The sequence below is a fragment of the Anolis carolinensis genome, chromosome 5, assembly GCF_035594765.1.
Source record: "Anolis carolinensis isolate JA03-04 chromosome 5, rAnoCar3.1.pri, whole genome shotgun sequence".
Taxonomy (NCBI): domain Eukaryota; kingdom Metazoa; phylum Chordata; class Lepidosauria; order Squamata; family Dactyloidae; genus Anolis; species Anolis carolinensis.
Window position 1 is genome coordinate 19,178,372 of NC_085845.1, and position 22,704 is coordinate 19,201,075.

Sequence of the window (22,704 nt, forward strand, 5' to 3'; positions counted from 1 at the left end):
AAAATTTAAATTTCTGTTTAATATGGTCTCTTGAAGTGAGTGTGGATGTTCATAATTATTAATGTCTATATGGAGGTTATATTGTTTCATATTTTCTCTTTCACATGACAGGTCAATATAAAACTGTCATTCCTGTATATAGTCGCTTTAATCCATAATGATCAATATTAAAGATGCAGCATAATAGATTGAACTCAGGTGCCTTCTTTAATTAAAGCCAATTCATCCAAATTATACCTCCATATTGCGCACACTAATTCCCTATTGTGCTGTTACAATGGAAGGAGGTTTTACATAGGATGTGAATGAAAGTCGAAAGAAAGGAAAGAGCTTACAATGCTTATTTTGTCTTTACCTGCAGTTTAACTAACATTCATATGCTATAGTACTCGAGATAGATTTAGTTAAGTTGCCTATTTCAGTATAGAAAATCTAAATTGAAAATGCTATGATATTTTCAACGAGTTCTATGTTGAAATATAGCTCATTACTAATGCGTTTTAATTTGATTTTTATATCTCTTCAGAATAGATGGTGTTGGTTGATAAAAGGTTGGGATTAGTTCTTCCTTCTGTTGGTTCATTGTTTTTTTCCTGTGGAAAGATAGAGGGTATTGTAAGGATGGAGAATATAGCTGTCTTCAACTGGCTCCAAACCTGTTTGTTTTTACCTATTAGAAAGGTATTCAATTCTTTGTAAATTTGCATTGCAAAGTTAGAAAAAACACAAATACTGACATCTAGATGAACAGTCAGGTTTTGGAAACATTTATTTGGTGAATACATAGTGAACAAAACTCCATTCTGCATGTGAGTGTATGTGCACATATCTAATATGGAAGATCTCAATAGGGGCAGGTAAAGTGCAGCCATGGATTGCATGATCATTTTCTCCAACCAAGGACCCCTCCCCAGATCTCTCCAATGTCCTTGTCTCCTCCCAAAAAAGATGTAATTGTCCATCAATAGAAAGAGCAAGCCCCTTCTAAAAGTGAATGTTCTAGCAACTTCCAGTTTGGAATCCTTCCCTGAATTTTGGGGTTTAGCACATCCTGTGGTGGATTATGGGGTAAAAAACTAGTCCAAAACATCACTGTGGGATTTCATTGATTTCTACTCTCCAGTTTTTTTCAAAAAGATCTCTCACACTAGACAATGAAGTTCTGTTTTACCTTTTCACTATGAAAAAAAATCTGGTGTCCCTCTCATGCTAATTACATGATAATTAAAATATTTTCAGTACCTTTATTGCCTTTTGGCAGTCCATCATTTTCAAAGAAATTCAACTATATATCTGATAGAGTGAGAGGTCCTTTATACCTTTGGTCTGATATGCTAGAAACCGTGGTTACATTTCACCTTGTCATAGTTGTCTATAACTGCAAGAAGCAGCACATTATGAGTCCTCCCTAAGGACAGTAAAACTGATTAAAAGGATGAGAGCAACTAGCAAAAGTGCTATTCAAATATATAATTCTCCCGAGGTTTAGCAAAGGCAATAATCTACAATCCAAGAGATATAAGGAATGTGATTGCAATATGATCTTCTTTTCTCTAAGTAAGGCCTAAAGAATGGGATCTAGATAGAAAAACCAAATATCTCTGTCACTATTATATATATATTAAGATGTTTGTTGTGTTGGGGTTAATTAGTATTTTTTACTCTGTTTTTATTTATGGGGCATCTGTGTCTTTTCCCTTTCAGGTCTCAAATCCAAAAGCATTACTGAACTAGTCCAAGAAATTGTAAAAGAACAGTTTAAATTCCATCAAAATGACATGCAAGAAACAGTGGCCCAGATTTTCAAGATTGTTTCTGGTCTGTCTGACGATATTGAAAACACTAAAGAGCTGATCAAGAGTTTGAATGTTTCTCAGCAGAAAATTGTCACAGACATAGCACATAGGCCTACGAGGGTAGAAATCCAAGAGATAAGGAGTGAGATCCTACATATTGAACAAGACATCAGCTTTACATGTGACAAGCCAATCAAAGTCTTGCAGGAAAAGCAGAGGTCTATGGAAGTCGCCTTGGAGCATCAAAGTTCAAAGAGCAATCTTTATTATGAATCTCTGAACAAAAGTCTAACTCAAATGAAAGAAGTGCATGAACAACTCTTATCAGCTGAACAGAGGTCAGACCAAAACATCCCCACAGCAGGTAAATCAGTGAGTGATAACCTCACAGATTACATGATCAGTTTACATGAGAAAGTGAAAAAGCAGAGTCTGATGGTTCTACAGCTGCATGATGACCTCAGAGTCCAAGACAGCAAAATTAGCAACCTCACAGTAACATTAGAGATTCAGAAAGACACATTGGAAAAGGAATGCAATGGTATGTTGTCCAAATGCAGGAGGGATTTTGAAATGCAACTGAAGGGCACGGAAGAGAATATGCATTTTTTAAATAAAACACTGGAGAATCTCGTGTTTCTCTTGGATGAGAAAATTGACAAAATGAATGAACAAATTAATGACCTCTGTTATGATATGGAGATTCTCCAACCTTTGATTGAGCAGGGGGTTCCTTTCAGCTCTAACTCAGAGGATGAGCAGCAGATTGAAACAGAAGCTATAAAAAGAAAGCTGGAAAACATAACTAGTATTGTGACAGGACTAAATTCGACCATTCAAGAACTCACTAAAAATCAGAAGCAGTTTAAAACTGATGCTCAGGCTCACAATGAAATCTCGGAAAGACAAATTAATGAATGTTTCGTTTTAGTTGAGGATGGCATAAATAAAACGTTGATGGTAATAAATGATGCCATTGATTCAATCCGGGATAACTATGTCCTAAAAGAAACACTGAGTACTTTTAGAAATGAGACAGAAGCCTGCTGCAGTTGGGTTGAGACAGTGGAAAGTGTATCAGCATTGGTACCTCAATTCCGACAGATGAATGAATCCCTTCAGATACTAATCAATGGAAACCACAAACCTGACTTTACTTCAAAAATAATTAGAAACCCTTCAGAGGCTTCACCTGATGAAAACATCATTCCTCATGCCAGCCCAGCTCACCATGATCAAAGCAAAATATCATTAACTTTGCAAGGGCATCAACAAGAAATAGGGCACCTTGATGAGAAACAAGTGCATCCCATGCAGGAACACAAGGATTACGAAGTTCGCCTGCAGGTAGTGGAGGCAAAAATAAACAAGTTTTTGGCAAACAATTGTGTCTCGGTAAGAAATGTCAAAGCTGCTGCAACAGAAAATGAGAAAGTAGTCTCAGGACAGCTTCAGATGTTGAGTTCAAGAATCAGGGCACTTGAAGCCAAATCCATACGGTTGTCTCTGAGCATGCCTCTGTTAAATAAGACTGCCTATGAAGCTTGGGGCTTGTGTAAGGATGTCTCTGGAAGCATTCAAGCCTTGAATGCCAGCATTCCCAGAATGATGAAACTTGCTCATCCAGATACTTTGCTGTTTCAGAAAGGCATAGAAGAACTTACTGAATCTATGCTGGAGGTCAAAGCTGGAGTGATCCTGTCCAATCTGACTTGGTATGTAGACAGGTCCCTAGCTGATGTAGCAGACAGAATTACCAAACGTCTGAAGGCAGTTCCTGCAGTTTCTAAGAAACCACCACCAGCAAAAAAGATGCCAGTGAACACTACTGCAAACCAAGCTGGACGGAGTCAGAGAAACACAGATAATACTCTAGAAACAGGTAATGCATTTTAATATTTCTACTGCTAGCGATAGTGCCTGAAATTTATCATTAACATGGTTCTGGGGTGTCTGGTCTATAATGCCACGATGTAATAAATCCGAATGCCCTTTTCTTTACATGCTTTTTCTTTACTCAGGAAAGAAAGAGAGATGCTGAATGCAAGTCAAAAAGTTGATACCTATTTTTTGTTCAGGTCTTTGACACTACTGTGAATTGGATACCAAATGATCTTGCCTTCGGGTCTTGTTGAAAGGGGGCTTTTTAGTCACCTTGGTCTGACTTAAACCAAAGGAGTAATAAAAATGTAAAGTAGGAACATACCTAGTAAAGCCTTCAAGAAAGGCTATTATTTTGCTGCTTGGGTCAGAAAGCTTGTCCAAATATTTTCCCAAGAGGAGGCTGCTTGGTTCGAACACAGAGAACCATGTGGGCAATTGAATGGAATGGAACGGAGGGGATAATGGGACTTGCAGTTCATAATACGGGAGGGAATGCATGTTATAATGGTGAAGTTCATCCAGGTGAGTTTGCACACCTGTTACGCACCTGGATTGCAAATGCTGGATGATGTGTGTTGCAGTCTAGCAGCATCCGGAGGGAGGGCTATGGTTGGAAAGGATGGCTATTGGTGTGCAAATGGCTGTGTTCCAGCACTTTGGGACTGCAACTTCCATCATCCTGTATTTGCAAGAGATAATAGGAGCTGTAGCACCTGGAGGTTCAAGAGGAGAACGCTTTGATGGCAATTGCTATGGAAAAGGACTGCCTATATTCTTGAGGGCATTTCCTTCACTAAGAAAAAGAAATATGGACAAAAATCCCAGCCAATATATATGATGCAACCAGCAATATATGTGTAACCTATGGGGTTGAACCAGTACTTTTGGGAATGATGCCACCAGTGGCAGATCTGATGCTTCATATGTAAATAAGGTCAGTTTCAAATACCTAGCAAAACTAGCCCAAGGAATCCTTGGTAGTGAGCATCTTTCCTGGGTAGTCTGTTGAATTTTGACTAGGGAAGTTGGTAACCCAACTAGTATAATCAGGGTTTTATGCAATTAATATGAATCTGCAACAGGAAAAATACAAACCTACAGCATGAAGGGAGCAGAGAGTCTGAGGAATCTGGAGATGGCTGAGTTAATTCACCCTTCGTTCACTATTTCATTGGGCTGTGAGATTGTTAAATCAGATTGTTATAGTGAATAATCATAAGATTGGCACTCATGTCCCATATTTATGACAAGAACTGGGAAAAGTGGGACTGTGGTCAATCCAAACCAAACTGACACTGTTATATTGAACTGGCAGTTTGAAATCCTATTTAAAATTATGTTTTTTAAATAAATGGCTTTGACGAAACAACATTGTTTGGTGCACAATAAGGTAAATTGGTGAACAGCAAAGGCATTTTCATTCTTTTATGTCCCCCATCATCTTTTTTCCCTCTTTATTTCCATTCCTTCCAGCTCAGTGCACACGCTTGAGGCATGCCTAAAGTCAAGTGCTTGCAGTTCATCTGATAATCAAGCACGCAAGAAGTTTAAAGTGGATTCAGGCTTCAATAATATTTCCACTTTATTTCATAAATGGCTGCTTATTCGTTCTCCCTTAAACCCCTGAAAGCATCCTTCGTGCAGCAGCAAAACTGCAGAAGTCAGCAGCTCTATTGGATAAAGTGCCTTGGCCTTTTGACAGACTAGATTCGATTCTCCATGTGAAACTGACTATAGTTCAGTAAAGGGTCCTCATTTACTGGGTGGCTTTGCAAGCAACATTTACTATATGTACTTAACTAAAGGTTGAGACATTTTGTTCTAAAAAAATTAGTCCAAAAACCTGAGTTGACTTATCAGTGAGTCACTGCTAAAAACAAGTGACAAAGACATTGCCTCAACAAGCTCTGTTTCCCCTGCCATGTTGGAGCTGTGGAGTGGAGCAGCAGCTGCTAGAGCAACAAGGACCAGCCAGTTGCCTTGACCTTCCTCCCTTTCCACCTCTTTCATCCTGGTCCAGGCAAAGAGCCTCTCTAGATTAAACACATAATATTCACAGGCTCAAGATCCATGTGCTCAACACACTGTGGATTCAAATGTACACAATACTCTTCAATTGAATCTGTGGTGGGAACATGCCAACCACCTCTTGCCACTGCCTTTGAATATTCTTTAAGCAAAGAAGACTCAGAGATGGCTTTGGCAGTATCTTTCTCTGAAATGTAGCTTACAGTGGCTGGTATTTTTCATCTAAGTAGTGACTAGGGCTGACCCTACTTAGATCAGTTGGTGTCTGATCATATTAAGATATTTAGGCAGGGACTTTTAAACAAGTCAGCATAGCTAGATTGTCTAATTTGGGATATCTATAAAAATCCCATGAGGATTTTCTGCTGTGGAGTTGGAACTCTTGAATGGAGACAGTGAAATGGAAAGTAGATAGAGTGTTCCCTCACTTATTGCTGGGGTTAGGTTCCAGGACCACCCACAATAAGTGAAAATCTGCGAAGTAGGGTCACTATATTTATTTTAATATTTATACATTATTTTAGTAGTTATACGCTATTTTAAGTCTTTATCAACCAATCGTGTGTTGATAAATCACCTTCTCCTCTTGTTGCCGCTTGGGCTCCTTTTCTCTTCATTTGGCTTCACTTTCCTCCCTTACTTAGGCTGTAAATTGTATTTTTTGATGATTTATAATAGTCTTTTAGAGTTTATTGAAAAAACGCAAAACAGAGAATCCGCGAAAAGTGAACCACGAAGTAGTGAGGGAACACAAACATCATACTTTAATGTCAGAGACCTTGTGCTCACATTGCAAAGCCACAGTGCTAGAGATTTTTGCTGTCATATTGCCACCCACTTCCAGTATACTCTCCTCAAAAGAGGGAAATACTCCTCTGATCAGGACAGAAATGGAAAATTGTAGCAGGTCCAGAGACAAATTTACTTCCTCTCAAATTGCTCAGAGGTCTCATGGATGACCAAAAATGTCCCAAACCAAACCAAACCAAAAAAAACAAACAAACCCCAAACCAAACATACAACCCCACTTTGCTTGCCCATTGACTATAGAGCAAAGTTCATGGTACTTTTCTTTTATCTCCCCCTTAATAGGGATGGGACAATCTGCTAAGTCTGTTTTCTCCCATATTTACGCAAAATACTTCCTGAAGTGTTTTCTTGTCTGAAGTATAAAAAATATATTAGTTTTAGTAAATTCTTATCAAAAAAAGAGCTGTCCTGGAATTATCACCTCTGCTAATTATTACCCACTCTCACATCTAAATTAGTCAATTTTCCCAGATGTGCTTCCAGTTTCAATATCAATCTGTCTCTCAGAAAGACAAGTCTGTAATAAATATGTTTGAAAGCAAAAGGGAAAGAAGATAATTTAGGTCCCTCTCCTCCATAGTTGCAGCCTGAGCTTTGAGCTGGGGGATGTGAAGACCACGGAATCCCATGCAGCTTGAAACATAATTTCTGACACGTGGCATCTGAGGCACCAAGCCTTTCAGTGTTGCTTTGTTGTTCAGTGCCAAAAGCACCTCGGTGAACGTTGGTTGCACTTTGGGTTTTAATTGCTAAGATTGATTATTATCCTAATTCAGTTTGACTCTCCATGCTTCAACTTTGCATATTCAGTGCAATAGGGCAGAAGACAGATGAAAGGGGTTTTTGTTGTTGTTTGTAATTTAGAATAGCGGAAAGCACCAGAGACGAATACAATATTCTCTGTCTAGGAGGAAAGGAAGCAGCTATAGTAGTTCCTTATTGCCCACTGTACTAAAAGGATTCAAAAACTGAGCTTTTGTTAGTGGGAGAGAGAACAGTACATGCCCTTCAGCTCATTTAGTCTTCAGGTCCTTTTATGGACAAAAATGCAAAGTTCAGCCATCCTTGAAGCACAGGCAGACTAAAATATCTTTCACCATTATTGTTTTGGCTCTGAATCAGGCTATTGAGACAGAGGCAGTGAATATCCTTTGTTTATAACACACTGAGCTGGGCTATGGAACATCAAGCTAAGGGCAGACACCTGATGTGGTACACACACACAACACACACATGAAAACATACCGTATTTTTTGCTTTATAAGATGCACTCCCCCCCCCCCCCCAAATAGAGGGAAAAAGTCAGTGCTTCTTATAAACGCGACACAAAAGCTGGGGCGATGGGTCCAGCATGAAAGGCGCGCCGGGCGGCCCGAAAGAGCGGCCCGGAGGAGGAGAAGGACAAGGCAGGAGGGCCAGAGGAGCCCGAGGAGGAGGAGGAGGAGGAGGCGCCGTGCCCGCCGTCAGGCCCGCCCGGAGCCTGCTCTCCCAGGCGGCGGCGGTGAGGAGAAGGAGGAGGAGGAATAGGTGGGCGCCCTCTGCACGGCCAAGATGATGGTGCACTGCGCCGGCTGCAAGCGGCCCATCCTCGACCGCTTCCTCCTCAACGTCCTCGACCGGGCCTGGCACATCAAGTGCGTCCAGTGCTGCGAGTGCAAGTGCAACCTCACCGAGAAGTGCTTCTCCCGCGAAGGGAAGCTCTACTGCAAGAATGACTTCTTCAAATTATTTTTCCCCATTTTCCTCCTCTGAAAACTAGGTGCATCTTATCATCAGGTGCGTCTTATAAAGCGAAAAATACGGTATATCAAACGCAGCTACAGAATTGACATATGGTGGTAATAGAATGTAAATCAAAACTCATGATTGAAAGTTGACTGGGCAGGCCTGCCAGAAGAGAGAGGTCTTCAATTGCATTTTAAATTCTGACACCTTGTTTAGTTGTTGAATCTCTTCCAGCAGATCATTCCACAGTCTTCTCGGGGTAGTTGATGAAAAGGTCCTCTGAGTGACCGTTGCCACTTGGATTCTGGCTGGTTGGAGTAACCGCCCACCAGAGGACCTAAGTGTCCTAAAGTGCAGATTGCATAATAGGCGATCCTGTAGGTAACCTGGACCCAGCCCATATAAGGATTTAAAGGTCAAAACCAACATTTTTTAATTGGCCTGGAAACGAATTGGCAGCCAGTAGAGTTACTTTAATATGGGTGTTAATATGCTCACTCCTAGACATTCCTGTAACCAATCTGGCTGCCATGTTTTGAACTAATTGGAGTGTCTGAACTTGGTACAGAGATAAGCCAATGTACAGCACATTGCAGAAGTGCAACCTTGAGATTATCATTTCATGCACCACCATCTTTAGATCCTCAAATTTTAAGAAGGGTCACAGCTGGTTTATCAGCCAAAGCTAGTAGTAAGCACCTCTGATTGTCACATCTACCTGGGCTGACATTTGGAGAGACAAATCCAGGAGCCCCCCCCCCCCCCCCCCCAGCTGCAAACACAGTCTTTCAGAGTAGTGTTGACATACATTCCTAGGTGAGGACTCTTGATGGCATGTCTTGTCTGGATTTAGTTTCAATTTATTTTTTCTCATCCAGCCCATTATCTCTTCCAGGCATTCATTCAGAGCAGACACACTATCCTTAGCTGAGACTGTTTTTGAAGGCATGTAGCTGACATAGCAAGTGATGCTTACAGTTCATATGCAGACCATGGAAAAGTTGTGGGGTTTTTTGGATAACACATCATTGAATTTCCTTGCTATACTTCCCCTTAGAATTTTAGCTCAAAAAAGTAATCTTCCAATAGCTCCAGCACTAATATTAATAGATTTCAACATTGCAGTTTGAAGTGCTTCTGCCCATTGTTCTCACCCCTCCCATCATACACTATCACAGCCCATAGGACTCTGAACATGCTAATTTTGAGTTTCCATGCTCATCTACACATTTTAGAAATATGAAGCATGATATGATAGTTGCAACCCAACTATGTTGAAATGGTTCAGGCTACCAAAAGTGGTTGAGTCAACAGAGGAAGCAGAATATTTGAATTGCATACCACATGGAGTCTATTGGCAAAGATCATCATCATCACTCCTGCTGTTTGCCAGCTTGATTTATGTTAGGCTCAATCCTAGGATGTGTGCATCCTAGGATTGTATGTGTAAGGAGATTTGGGGTGAGAAGTCCATTCCATGTGATTTGAACTTCTCATCCTGTTTCTGTATACAGAGCTCATGCAGATGAATAGAGCATTGTGAGCACCCTGATTTGTTGTTTGCGATATTCTCTAGGATGACAACATTTGCCTGAACATTGCTTCCTTTTTCCTTCTTGAAAAGTTTGGGTGGCATGTACAAACTTTAGAATAGACTTACTTTGGAGAACTCTTTCGAAGAGGCCTTTAGATTGAAATCTGTCCATTGCCAGTCCTTCAACTAGAGGATAGCTTTGTGTAAAACAGAACCAGAATTTGAAAAAAAAAATACTGTTTTGATCTACACCTTCCAGAATTCCCCAGCCAGCTTGGATACTCAGACTAAAAGATCTTGTTCTATGATAGAGTTTCAGTGGAGTTGTGCCAATGGCTGTTTTGGTTGGCATGGAGGGACAGAGTGTCCACATGCTAATTGGCCTTTCAGGCAATCCACTGTGTCGAGGAAAACCACTTGCATAATGAGGTATAATGGGATACCTTTGTACACAAGCATGCAAATAGCACAACCAGCCAGGTAGGTATGTATGCTATCGTAAGTCCCTAACAGGATTCTGGTTTTAATTTTCCAAACTCTGAGTATGACAGATTGTGTTAATAGATACTGAGTCCTTGGACTTGGGACCCTCAAGCAATAGAAGCTTGGAAGAGAGAGAACCCACTCCTTCACCCATCCCACATATACTTAGGATGTGCTACTCTTGGTACTCTTGGACACTTAGACCCACAATCCTAAAGATCTAATTTGTTAGTTGCATCTGAGCAATTGTCTCTAGCCCTGTGGATTATCCTTACACCAGGTCCAAAGGCCTGCCGACTAAAATAAACCCACAGCTGTACCAAAGGAAAATGGCCCTTTTAGCTAGCGAAGACTCAATATCTGGCAAGCCTAGGATTTCAGTAAAGCTTTCCCTCATAGTGTCCACTGAAGATTTTTGATAATAATTGTGGTTTATAGGCTGGTAGAAGCTGCAATTCAAAATACTTAAGAACGGCAGCATTGCTCCCCCCCCCCCCTTTAATGACTTTTGAACTGTACTCATACCCTGCTTTGTTCCAGGCTTTATTGTTGTGATAGATGGCACCAAGTGTGTCAGGGATGGGAGAAGAAAATCATTACTTGAGTCCATAAGCTTCATCTGTCTATCATTGGGGAGGGGAGGGGAACACTTTGGACAAAGCATACAGAGCTTTGCATTCAGCCTGGCAAACTCAAATTCATCACCCTCGTAGTGCTGTGACGGAAGGCAATGGCATCTGAAATGGCTGGACTGGAAATTAAAGATAGCTCAGAGTGTCGATGAAGTGCCTGTGAAAAGAGGCAATTCCACACATCTGCTGGCAATCAGCACTTATTCTGAAACACCCTTTTCATCACCCGTACCTACCTACCCCTTGAGCGCTCTTGGGCTATTCTTTCAAAGACTCCGAGAGGCTGGCCTGCTTGGCAATCTTGTCGCATGAACACACACACTCCTATTGCTACTTGCTTGGAAGTCTGAAGAGTGGAGCGTGTTGAATAGTCCCTAGTAATTCAATTTGTCTAATCCTTAGATGATAGAGAACAGTGATTTGCAGAGGACAGTTCAAGGAGTAGGGGGAGAAGGGTGGGAGGCACTGATGCCTCTGATTCTTAAACCCAGTTTATGCATGCAGAGGAATCAAGTGATAATAACACTGTACCTTTCTTTTCTACTTCAGGATGGAAGTGGTTACAGTTTGTTTGCATACACATGTACACATGTTCATCCCTTTGTCTTCCTAACATAGGCTTGCCAGCTCAGGACCACCAGAGCTCTGAGGTTTCTGGGCTAAAACAAGAGATCTAGGGATGGTACCTGATGATGCCATTAGGCATTATACATTAAGAACTAAGGTCATTTGCTCACAGCTCATCATTGAAACATATACACATCACAAGAGAAAACTAATTTTTGGTTTGGAAACTAATACATAAATTTTAACTAAAGAAGCTATTCCCAGATTAAGATGAAAGCAGGGGAATATTCCTTCTCATATACTTACAGAAACAGAATAAGGAACATTTTATTTAGTCTAGTCAAAAAGTGGATGCAGAGTAGAAGTGAAGCCCTGGAACTATAATGGCAAGAAAAATTAATTAAATTCATAGACCTCTTGAATGGTCTATGTCTTTGCAAATTGCAGCAACAAATCAATTAAAGTTTCCAATGTGTATCAAACTGGTCCTGTACTGTTGGAAATTTGCAAACGCCCCTTTTCTCTTGAACACAGAGGAACCCAGCAAAACTGGAGAATTAGCACCCTCATCTTTCACCTGGAGATGATTCACAAAAACTGGAGTTTCAGGGACAGATCCTGAGATCTAGCAATTCTATAAAGATGGGAACAGGAGTGAAAGGAAAGAGAGAGAAAGGGAGATTGAAAGTATCTAGAATCCTAGTGGCCAGTATGGCTATATGATCCAGTAGTCCAGACTTTGCTCAAACCTTTCTAGGTTTTGTAAAAATAAATAAATGTTTTTTAAAATGAGATAGTTTCTGCTACCATATTTTTATTGTAAAACCTAGTGCAAAATGAAGAACATGTGGAGATAACAGAGGGAAATAAATAAACTCAGATGCTCCAATTTCCCCCATTATATAAGTAGGCAAATGTGAGCAGGCAGTTTCAGAGCAGGGAGGGTCAAGTGGCCATTATGGCCAAACCATTAGGGTGGGATGTGTTACTTTACTTCAGCATCAACAAAATGGAATGTTTTACAATTGGTAATTTATAATGTTCCCCCATGCAAAGCTGAATAGCCATAGAAAAACTGTACTGCAAGAGAAATTCAAGGTTGGATCAGTCCATAAAGGATTTTAATTTTTCTTGGTCCTTAGCTTATTAGTCCTTACCTTCAGTCTTGCAGTGGCATAGCCCAGAAAAGCTGCAACATGGGTGTATCTGAATTTACCAGATGTTTGCTGGACTGATGTACCCATCTTTTGGAGGAGAAACACAAGAAAAACTTGAAATATTTTGGCATATAAGAATCCACAGCCTGTGGTGGGGTGACTATGAAAAATGTATCCCTGCATAACTGCCCTTTTCTTTATACCTTCAATTGGATTAGCAAAAATAAAATATAATTAGCCAGTTGGAAATTGATACAGTCACTGCCTTCAGACAGTGTGCAGCTCAATTGCCCATAACTTTATAGAGACAAATAATTTTAGAAAAACTAGTCTTTTACACACTACACAGTTATAGCACTTTGGTATCACTTTGATTGCCACGATTCCATCCCATAGAAGTATTAGATAAGGCAATCTGGTGGGAAATTTTCAATCTTCCATAAATCTCAACTTCCTATAATTCTGTTGGATGTAGCCCTGGCAGTTAAAGTGAGGTCAAAGTTTTGTAACTGTACAGTGAAAAGAGACCCACAAATACACCACAAACTCTCTTGTCAGAAGGTGTGCCATATCTTTTGTCACAGGATAGTATGGTGGCTGCCATTTAAGTGGTCTGGATCTTGAGAGCTGACACATTTGCAAAGAGTTACCGACACATACCTGGCTTGGCCGTTCATGTCAGTCTTTTTTTTTTATTATTCCAGGTGACTATCTGAGCTGCAGTAGCTCTCCATGCAATAATGGGGGGACCTGTGTCAATGAAAGGAGGGGCTTTGTCTGTGCTTGCCGCTATCCCTTTGGTGGAGTCAATTGTAGCACAAAGATGACGGAGGAAAATGCTCCAGCCATAGGTAAGTATAATGAAATCTAACCAACTTTTCATCTCTCTTTTTTTGGTGCAAATCAGAGATTAAGGGGCAAAGACATGCTATCACCACTGGTTTCCTTTACAAAGGTTTCTCAGAGAAGAATCTTTCTTTTTTAAAATTATTCCCATAACTCTTTGTTTTCACGTATCTCACATGAAAAATAACCAATTAGATTTCTTTCACAGGCCAAGCCATTAAGAAAGGTAGGCCTACGGTGGATTGGGTAAAAGGGTTGTTAGCCAATGAATTGTCATAAGTAGAGCAAAACAAGATGGCAGTTTTGTTATAAAAGCTGTGAAATTGTGTTATTGAAAAACTACATGTGCAGCAACATTGTGCTTTCTATTATATATTTTTTAAAAATAGACTGAAGAATGATGCATATGGTATAATCCCTTTTCATGGATTCAGATTGCACCTATTACCCCTGCTCTCAATCTCCATGTATATGATCTCCAAAGATATGAACTGTGCCTACACATTATCAAGTGAGATGCATGGAGGCTCCATCACAAGAACACAAATGGCCAAAAAAGACACACTTGTGATCATACACACAGATCCAGTGTAGTAGCTGTTCAAACTTTAGTATGGAAACCCAAAGGTCAGCAGACAAACTAACTGGCACAATCCCTTTCTGTCTTCTAGAGTTTGGAAAAGTGCCTTTTGTGGACTACACCTGATATTGTCTCCCAGCTAGCATGGCCATTGTAATCTCCAAATGTAACCTTTCTGTGGTCATTTTTTCAACTACATGTACCCTACTAGCAGCCCAAAGATTATGGACATTAACTTTTATTAATGTCATTTTTTGCATGAAAGAACAAAAAAGTTTCAAAAGTTTTTTCCCAGATAGGTGACATCTTTGTTCCAAAAAAAAAAAAATCAGCACAGCATAAGCATACTTCTGCAATCTTGAACTGGATGCAAATGTCACACCTCATATAAAAGTGTCCTTCCCATATACTTTACTCATGTATAAGAGAGTCAGTGTGGTGTAATGATTTGAGCTTTGGACTATGACCCTGAAGATCAGGGTTCCAATCCTACTCAGCCATAGAAATACTCTTGGACAAGAAGGCTCTCTCAGCCTCAGAGGATGTAAACACAAAACTACTCCTGAACAAAATTTGCCAAGAAATCCCTGTGATAGGTCTTAGGGTTGCCATAAGTTGGAAATGGCTTGAAGGCACACAACAATAAAAGATACAAAGAGGATATCAGCTATAGATTTCTTCTCAAAAATATGATTTTTGCATAAAATAAAAGCCAAAAAAGCAAGGAGGGTTTTATGCAAATGAGTTGTTCTCCCCATTTGTTTTCTGAAATGTGAAAGGTGTGCATCAGTTGACCACCTTCTTGTTAATATATCTTGATACGTTCAAATCCCTTTCTCACTGAAGATTAGAAGATCTTGAAGTCATTCTTTACATTCCTCCTAAAGTTCCAACATGTGAGCATGGAACCTGCAGGAGTACAGCCATCAGAAATTAATAATGATAAAAATTAATAACCCTGATTGACAGATATCACACTTCTATCTTACATTTTAAGGCAAACACTTCAAAAAACCTGGGTGAACATAAGTACTTTTAAGGGGGAGAGCTCTTTTATTAATTGCACATTGCAATGTTTGTAAACATTGGAGAGGAAGTTGCATTGTATCTCTAAAATCTGCACTGAATATATTCTGCTGAGAATTTTCCTTTTGGCAGTGACACTCTCTGAGTCACTTGCTGTAATAATTAAATAAAACTGGGATTCACATTTAGAATACATGAGCAGTATGTATTATGCCTCTTTGACTTATTTAGTCATTTATCAATAATGTGTTACAGTGGTGAAGATAATAAAGACTTGAAGTTACACAAAAACAACAACAAATGCTGCTGAAGTGAAACAAAGAATGTTTTTAACCTCCTCAATTATTATTGTTGTTATTAAGGATTCTGCATCTTTCCAATATTGGTAGAGAGCCTGAGAGCAAATTTTAGGATGCACATCACATCCAAACATGTTACATTTGTAGAAAGGTGTGACACAGAGAGAGAAAATCATGAGAGAGAAAATCATTTCTTGCTAATAATGTGGCACAGTCAAGACTGAAATTTCCATGCTGGTTCTGATAAAAAGAACCTTTTTTGTTGCTGCATTTGACATTAATTGTGGAGAAAATTGCTTTCTATACAGTACTTAAGAATTCATTCTGCTTTTCTTGTTCGGCTTCTTGAGAAGTTGACAGGAGGCCTGGGGGAAAGTTTACAACTACCCCATGTCTGCTATACAGATTTGATCCCATTTAAATCAGCAATTCCGCATGAGGAGAAGACAACAAAAGGCAGATCTGGATGTTATGGCAGACATGGGGTGAATGCCAAAAATAGCAGCACCACGTACAGATCTTTATGCGCCCTTCCAGTTAAATTCACTTGGTGACATGACAGCATTATACTGATTTCCTCACTTTCATTTCACACCACCAGCTGGTGGAGGGTGAGCAAACTCACGGTGAGATCACAGCATACAAATAGAAAGATGGGAGGCCCAAAACATTTATTTGTTTGATTGATTAATATACCTCCTTTGTCTCAAGGAACTCAAGGCAGCTCACAGCATAAATTTTAAAAACAAGTAGAGAAAAATTATACATACAATGATAAAATAGTGTTTAAAATGTGGTCAAACTATCCAATTAAAACACCATGAATTTTAAAGTTACATATGTATGACATACATATTCTGTGAAATTTCCCCAATCTGCACTTACCAGGAAGCAGCCATTGCAATTGATGGGGGTCTCTTCCCCTGTCACTGAGGAACAGCTGGCTGATGTTTCCACTTCCCTCCTTGTGCAAGCAATCTTTGGGCAAAAGGGATTTGCAGTGATCCTATTTCTGCCTGTACCCCTGGAAATCACGTACAGGAAGGATGGAAATGACAATCTGCTGTTTCTTGAATGATCAAGGAACAGACCCCTTGTCAATTACATTGGCTGCTTCATGGTAAGCGCAGAACGGGGGAGTCAGGCTGGGATTTATTGCTAGCACCATAATTATGATGTGCATGTATCTCCCATGCCATTTACTTGGAGATCCAGTTGGATACAAATAGGACTTGAAATAATTACTTTTGGATGACTAAATCCATAATTCCCCTAACAGCATGGCCAATGTATTCTTGAAGCTGCTGTCCAGAAAAGTATTTTGTTCGGGGCATACAATTAACAACCACATCTATGTTTTTTTTTAAATTAAAAAACAAGACACCAAGATTTTTTGTTGTTGTTAGGTTGTGTGATCTTTAAGAACTATATGCTAAATGACTACAGTATGATCCTATCCATGCTTGGGGGAGCTCCATTTATTCAACCTGGCCTGCTCATGTTCTTAAGAATTGTGTGTGATTTATTTGGTATAAGAACTATCCCAAATCTGTATATTCAGAACAAAGACTTTGAGATTTTTTTTAAAAAATTTGAGAGTATTTTAGAGCAGGAATCACAAAACTTTAATATGAAAGGTTCCTTCTCTCCTTTCTTTCTGAGCTTTATTACAGGAAAGAATATAAGATTTAGACCTGTGTCTACTATCTGCAATAACAGACTATGGCTACTGTGATATCTAGATTTGTGGACTAACAGGCATATATATCTTTCCATTTTTCCCCCTTTACAGATTTTTCAAAAGGTTCTTACCGGTATGCACCAATGGTAGCCTTTTTTGCTTCACACACCTATGGGATGAATACTCCAGGTCCTATTCGGTTCAACAATCTGGATGTCAACTATGGGTCCTCCTATGTCCCAGCAAATGGAAGATTCCGTGTGCCATATCTTGGTGTTTATGTCTTTGAATACACCGTTGAATCAAGTAGCCCACTCCTCTCAGGATATTTGGTGGTTGATGGAATAGATAAGCTGGCTTTCCGTTCTGAAAATGCAAACGATAACAAGTATGTTGAGAGGGTCATTACTGGTGATGCCTTACTGGAATTGAACTATGGACAAGAAGTTTGGCTCAGGCTGGCAACAGGTTCTATCCCAGCCAAATATCCACCCATAACTACATTTACTGGTTATTTATTGTACCGTACATAAACCAGTTACATGCAAAAGCTTATATTCTGTGAAGGAAACACTTTGTTTCTTCTTTGCTTGAATCTTGTTCCATGCAGTGAAATGAATCACATTTAAGGTTACCACCTTTCTTTTGTAGGTCTCTTGTATATTTGACTTGTGTAAAAGAAAGAAATTAGATGTAAAAATCTTTCCTATCTCTCTTTCCACGTAGGAAAAAAAGATTTGACTTAAATCATATTGTTAGTCCAACTAAAATAGATCAATTGGATTTACTAATGGATCTCCTCTTGCTGGGTCTAATCCAAAGGATTATGGCATATATTGGTTGCATTTCCACCCATCAATCAGTTTCTTTATTTTTCATTGCAACTTCTTTCTCAGAATCCCCAGCAGAAAACAAGTGGCAACTGTAATCTCATTAGATTATTATCTGAAATCCCTCCCATGTGTGCTATCCCAATTTACCTTGTATTTGGTCAGTTTGTAAATAGCTCTCCCAGGCAACTTGTTATAAAAATGTTTTCTATATACTGCTATACTCAGCTATTTGTTGCTATACTCAGATACAAAATTGGGACTTGGCTCAGAAAACTAAGAATTAAGGGGCAACATCACATCCTCCACTCATTTATGTTTGATTTCAGACTCACAACTGAGCTTACTGTTTTCACACAAAAATGCACTCCTAGAAATGTCTTCTTTTCTTCCCCCCTCCTTATCCTTCCTTGTCTCTTCTACCACCAAAGCATGTGTCAATCTACTGAAAATCCCAAATTCTATTACTGGCTTCTGATCCACCTTTTGTCCTGTTTCCATCTGCTTTATAAACTAGTCAGATAACAATTGCCTCCATTTTGGAAACAACTCCTGCAAAAGTGTATCAAGTTTTATCAATCCAATGGGATTGATGGGTATAGTCTGTCTTGTACAGAATACTCAATATTAAAACCTCCATTCTTATTTGCTTGTATTATATTCTGTAATTAGTAAGACACTTTACTGTGAAAAATCTCTGTTTAAATCATAGAATTCTAGAAGGCATGACCTCTCAATGATGGTGTATATCCTTTTAAAAACCCACAAATTGACCAACACTCATTTAACAGAGTAATAAATTCATCCAATTGTTGGAGCAAAGGTGATATATTGAAGAGAGAAGAAATATCAGCAGACTGGAGGAGGGTAAATGTTGTCCCTGTCTTCAAGAAGGGAAAATAGAAGACCCAAATAATTGCTATGCAGTCAGCCTGACATCAATACCTGGAAAGATTCTGGAGGAGATCATTCAGGAGGCAGTCTGCAATCATTTAGAAAAGAATGCTGTGATTACTAAAAGACAACATGGTTTCTTCAAAAACAAGTCATGCCAGACTAATCAGCTCTTTTTTTCGATAGAGTTACAAGCTTGGTAGATGCAGGGAATGTTGTGGATGTAGCATAGTCTGAATTCAGTAAGGCCTTTGACAAGATCTCCCATGATCTTCTTGCAAACAAACTAGTAAAACGTGGGCTATATAATACTACTGTTAGGTGGATTTGTAATTGGTTAAGCGACCGAACACAAAGGGTTCTAAGTAATGGTTCATCTTCATCCTGGAAAGAAGTGACTAGTGGAGTGCTGCAGGATTCTGTCCTAGGCCCAGTGCTGTTCAACATCTTTATTAATGACTTAGAGCAGTGTAGTCCTTTAGTTACCCGAGGGTTAATCAAATTTTAGTATAGGAATGTGAGGCTTCAATATGGCAGTTATATGGCCATTTCTTAAAAACTTAAAGCAGTAAGAAGGTAAACAATTTTTTTTCCAAATGTTAAATTAAAATATTTTTCCAGTAAGAAGGGCAAGGGCCAACAAAAATGAATTGGTGGGCTGCATGAGGCCCGCAGACTGTGGATTGGACCACACTGACTTAGAGGAAGGTTTTTAGGGAATGATTATTAAGTTTGCAGATGACACCAAATTAGGAGGGATAGCTAATAGTCCAGAAGATAGGAGCAGAATCGCAATGACCTCAACAGATTAGAGAGCTGATCCACAACTAACAAAATGAATTTAAACAACGAGAAGTATAAGACACTTCACCTAGGCAGAAAAATAAAATAAAATGTACTGTTAGAGGATGGGTGACACCTGACTCGACAATAGTACATGTGAAAAAAGATACTAGAGTCTTAGTGTACAGCAAGTTGAACATGAGCCAACATACAGCAGCTAAAAAAGCCAATCAACAGGGGTATAATGCCTAGATCAAAGGAAGTCTTGGTGCCTCTCTATCCTGCTTTGGTCAGATCTCACCTGGAATACTGTGTCCAAATTTGGATGCCACAATTTAAAAGAGATATTGACAAGCTGGAATGTGTCCAGAGGAGGGTGACTAAAATGATCAAAGTGCTGGAGGCCATGATTCCATATGAGGAGCAGTTTCAAGAGCTGGGGATGTTCAGCCTGCAGAAGTGAAGGTTGATAAGAGACATGATAACCATGTTTAAATATTTGAAAGGGTGTCATAAGGAAGAAAGAGTAGGCTTCTTTTTCTGCTGTCCTGGAGACTAGGACTTGGAGCAATGGGTACAAATTACAGGAAAAGAGATTCCACTCGAACATTAAGAACTTCCTGACCACAAGAGCTGTTCAGCTATGGAACTCTCTGCCTCAGAGGTGGTGAAAACTCCTTACTTGGAGGCTTTTAAACAGAGGCTGGATGGCCATCTGTCGGGGGTGCTTTGAATATGATTTTCCTGCACTGCAGGGGGTGGGATGAAATGGTCTACATGGTCTCTTCGAACTATATGATTCTATCAAGATACTGAAAGATGGTCATTTCTCTTACCTAAAAGAATTTTGAGAAAAACTATCCTTACTCCATTGCCTAATTCAAAATTAATATATTGTTTCTGTCACACTAATCACAAAGGAAATTTGTGATAAAAATCTGATTAAAATCCATATATTTAAACTGGGTTTAGTAAATTAGTCAATTAATAGCATCGGTTAAGGGATTAATCAATTTCACTTCTTAAAGACCAGCTTCATGGCTGTCTGATAAAAATCCACAATGTTTAAAATGTCAAACAAAGAGGGTGTATTTTAGTGTATATTCCTAGCCTCTACTGAAAAATTCAACCCACTTTGCATTTTTCTTTTTTTAAACCCTGTTTTGTGCTTATAAAACACATCACAAAGCCTAAAACTATATTTTTCAGCCCCCTTCCTCCAATAATGCAGCATATCTTTTGGTAACTACTTAAAATCCTGATCTTTCACTAACCTATCCTAGCGTATCATTGAATTTTATCAAATATCTTGCCCACATGGCTAAGTCCCTCCCCACCCCTTGTATGACTTTGTCAGTTTAATAACCTGTTTAGTCCTCTTTATCCATGCTATGGATATGGCTAAATGGCGTGGAAATTACTCTGCAAATGAAATTCAAATGACCCACCAGAGACTGCATCTCTCTCTTTAAATACGACTTTCTTTGCCCTTCCTGCCCTTCCTACTAAATCCTTCAAGCCAGGTCCTCGATCTGCAGAGATGCTAATTGTTTTCTTCCAAACTCAGATTTCTGATAGGGTCTGGTTGTTTCTCTCCCCCCACTACCCCTCTTTACTAATAAATTTCATTTCCACTGGTCTTACTCCAGACAGTACCAACAAGCATATATGTGTTGTTAGGGTGGGGATGGGGATTTATAGTAAGATGTATATACCAATGGTGTACCAGTAATAATAATTAAACATTATACCTGACTTGCCTATTTATAGTCTCACACTTCTTCCTTTGTGGCTTATTGCTTCAATACAATCACTCCTATATGGATTTGTTTAAACTTGATATTTTGTTTTTTAAAATATATAATTTTTATTTACATACATTAACAACTTACAGTGTAAACAGAACACATAACACTAAACATTTTACAAACACATAATCCCACCACCAAAGTCTGAACAAGTATCATTTCCTTTGCCATAATTTGATGAGTCAACAAGTAAACAAATGTCATATCCAAAATTCCTGAACAACAACGTTTGTATTGTTTTCCCTTATCACTCTCTAAAATATATTTAATGAAAACCGACCTATATGAGTCAAATTCTGATCTATTAATTTTCCCTCCTAACACCTCATTTCCATTGATAGTTTATCATTTAAGGCCACGTTCCAACCTCCCCATAGCATGCTTCCAGCGTGAGCTTGGTTACTATCTTCCAATTCCTTGCAATGATAAGTCTTGGTGTTTAGGGAGGAATACTGAGAATTATCTACAAGAAAGTTCTATTGTATCCCTAAACTACTAACCCTGGTATTCCGTAGGATGAGCCATGGCATGTATAATATCAGGCGGGGTGAATTTAGCATCCTAGGGCCTTTCACCTCATCTAATGGACAGAGCTCCATGCCAGACATCACACAATGTTGCTTGACTTCTAGCAGAGGCCCTGTCCCAAACCAGCTTCGTCGGACGCTTTCTCCACAAACACGTGTGGCTTCCTGTGTTGTGCTAGCTCCAATAGAGCCATTACAAGGCCTCGTGTGGGGGCACTTTCCCCGTGTGGTTGGAGAAGTGTTGTGGAGAGGGAGCCCCACTGTCCCTCTCTTTTCTCCCAGATACAAGGTGAAACTTGCCTTTATGATGAGGCCCTCAGAGTGAAAACAAAGGGATATAACTATATAGTGTGGATAGGCTCTATGGTTTTAAGAGTATGATGATGAATTTGGGGCATTGGAAGGGGAGATTGTGTGGTTTTGGAAGGAAGATTTTTAGCAAAATTTGGGCATAATCCTCACCTAAGATATAAATGGTTAAAAATATGATTGAAAAATTAAATTTGCATCAGTGGAGTCTTTTCATTAGGAAAATGTATAATTTCCTCTAGAAAATAACTGACAAAAATGTTTTCCAAAATGTGGGGTCATTCATTGGCAACAAAAGTGGGCAACAAAAGTGAAGTCTGTGGGCTACAATTTACATTGCAATGTACAAGCAACACATGAATTTTGGCAGCGGGCTTGGCAGCATTTTGAATAACCCGATTCTAAATATCACACACCATGCTAACCTAAGCACCTAGAATCATAGAATCATAGAATAGTAGAGTTGGAAGAGACCTCATGGGCCATCCAGTCCAACCCCCCGCTA

The 22,704-nt window shown here is 39.3% G+C and overlaps 1 protein-coding gene across 3 annotated transcripts in view; it reads left to right on the forward strand.

Annotated features, from left to right (window-relative positions):
• mmrn1 (multimerin 1) overlaps positions 1 to 21,318 on the forward strand; it is a 99,479-nt gene extending 78,161 nt beyond the window's left edge. For all 3 annotated transcript variants that reach the window (XM_062981980.1, XM_008111048.3, XM_008111049.3), the window contains exons 6-8: positions 1,705 to 3,678; positions 13,321 to 13,467; positions 17,160 to 21,318. In XM_062981980.1, the coding sequence (XP_062838050.1) occupies positions 1,705 to 3,678; positions 13,321 to 13,467; positions 17,160 to 17,581 (2,543 nt within the window). In that variant the 3' untranslated portion in view covers positions 17,582 to 21,318. The remainder of the gene's footprint in view (positions 1 to 1,704; positions 3,679 to 13,320; positions 13,468 to 17,159) is intronic.
• Positions 21,319 to 22,704: the final 1,386 nt, after the last annotated feature.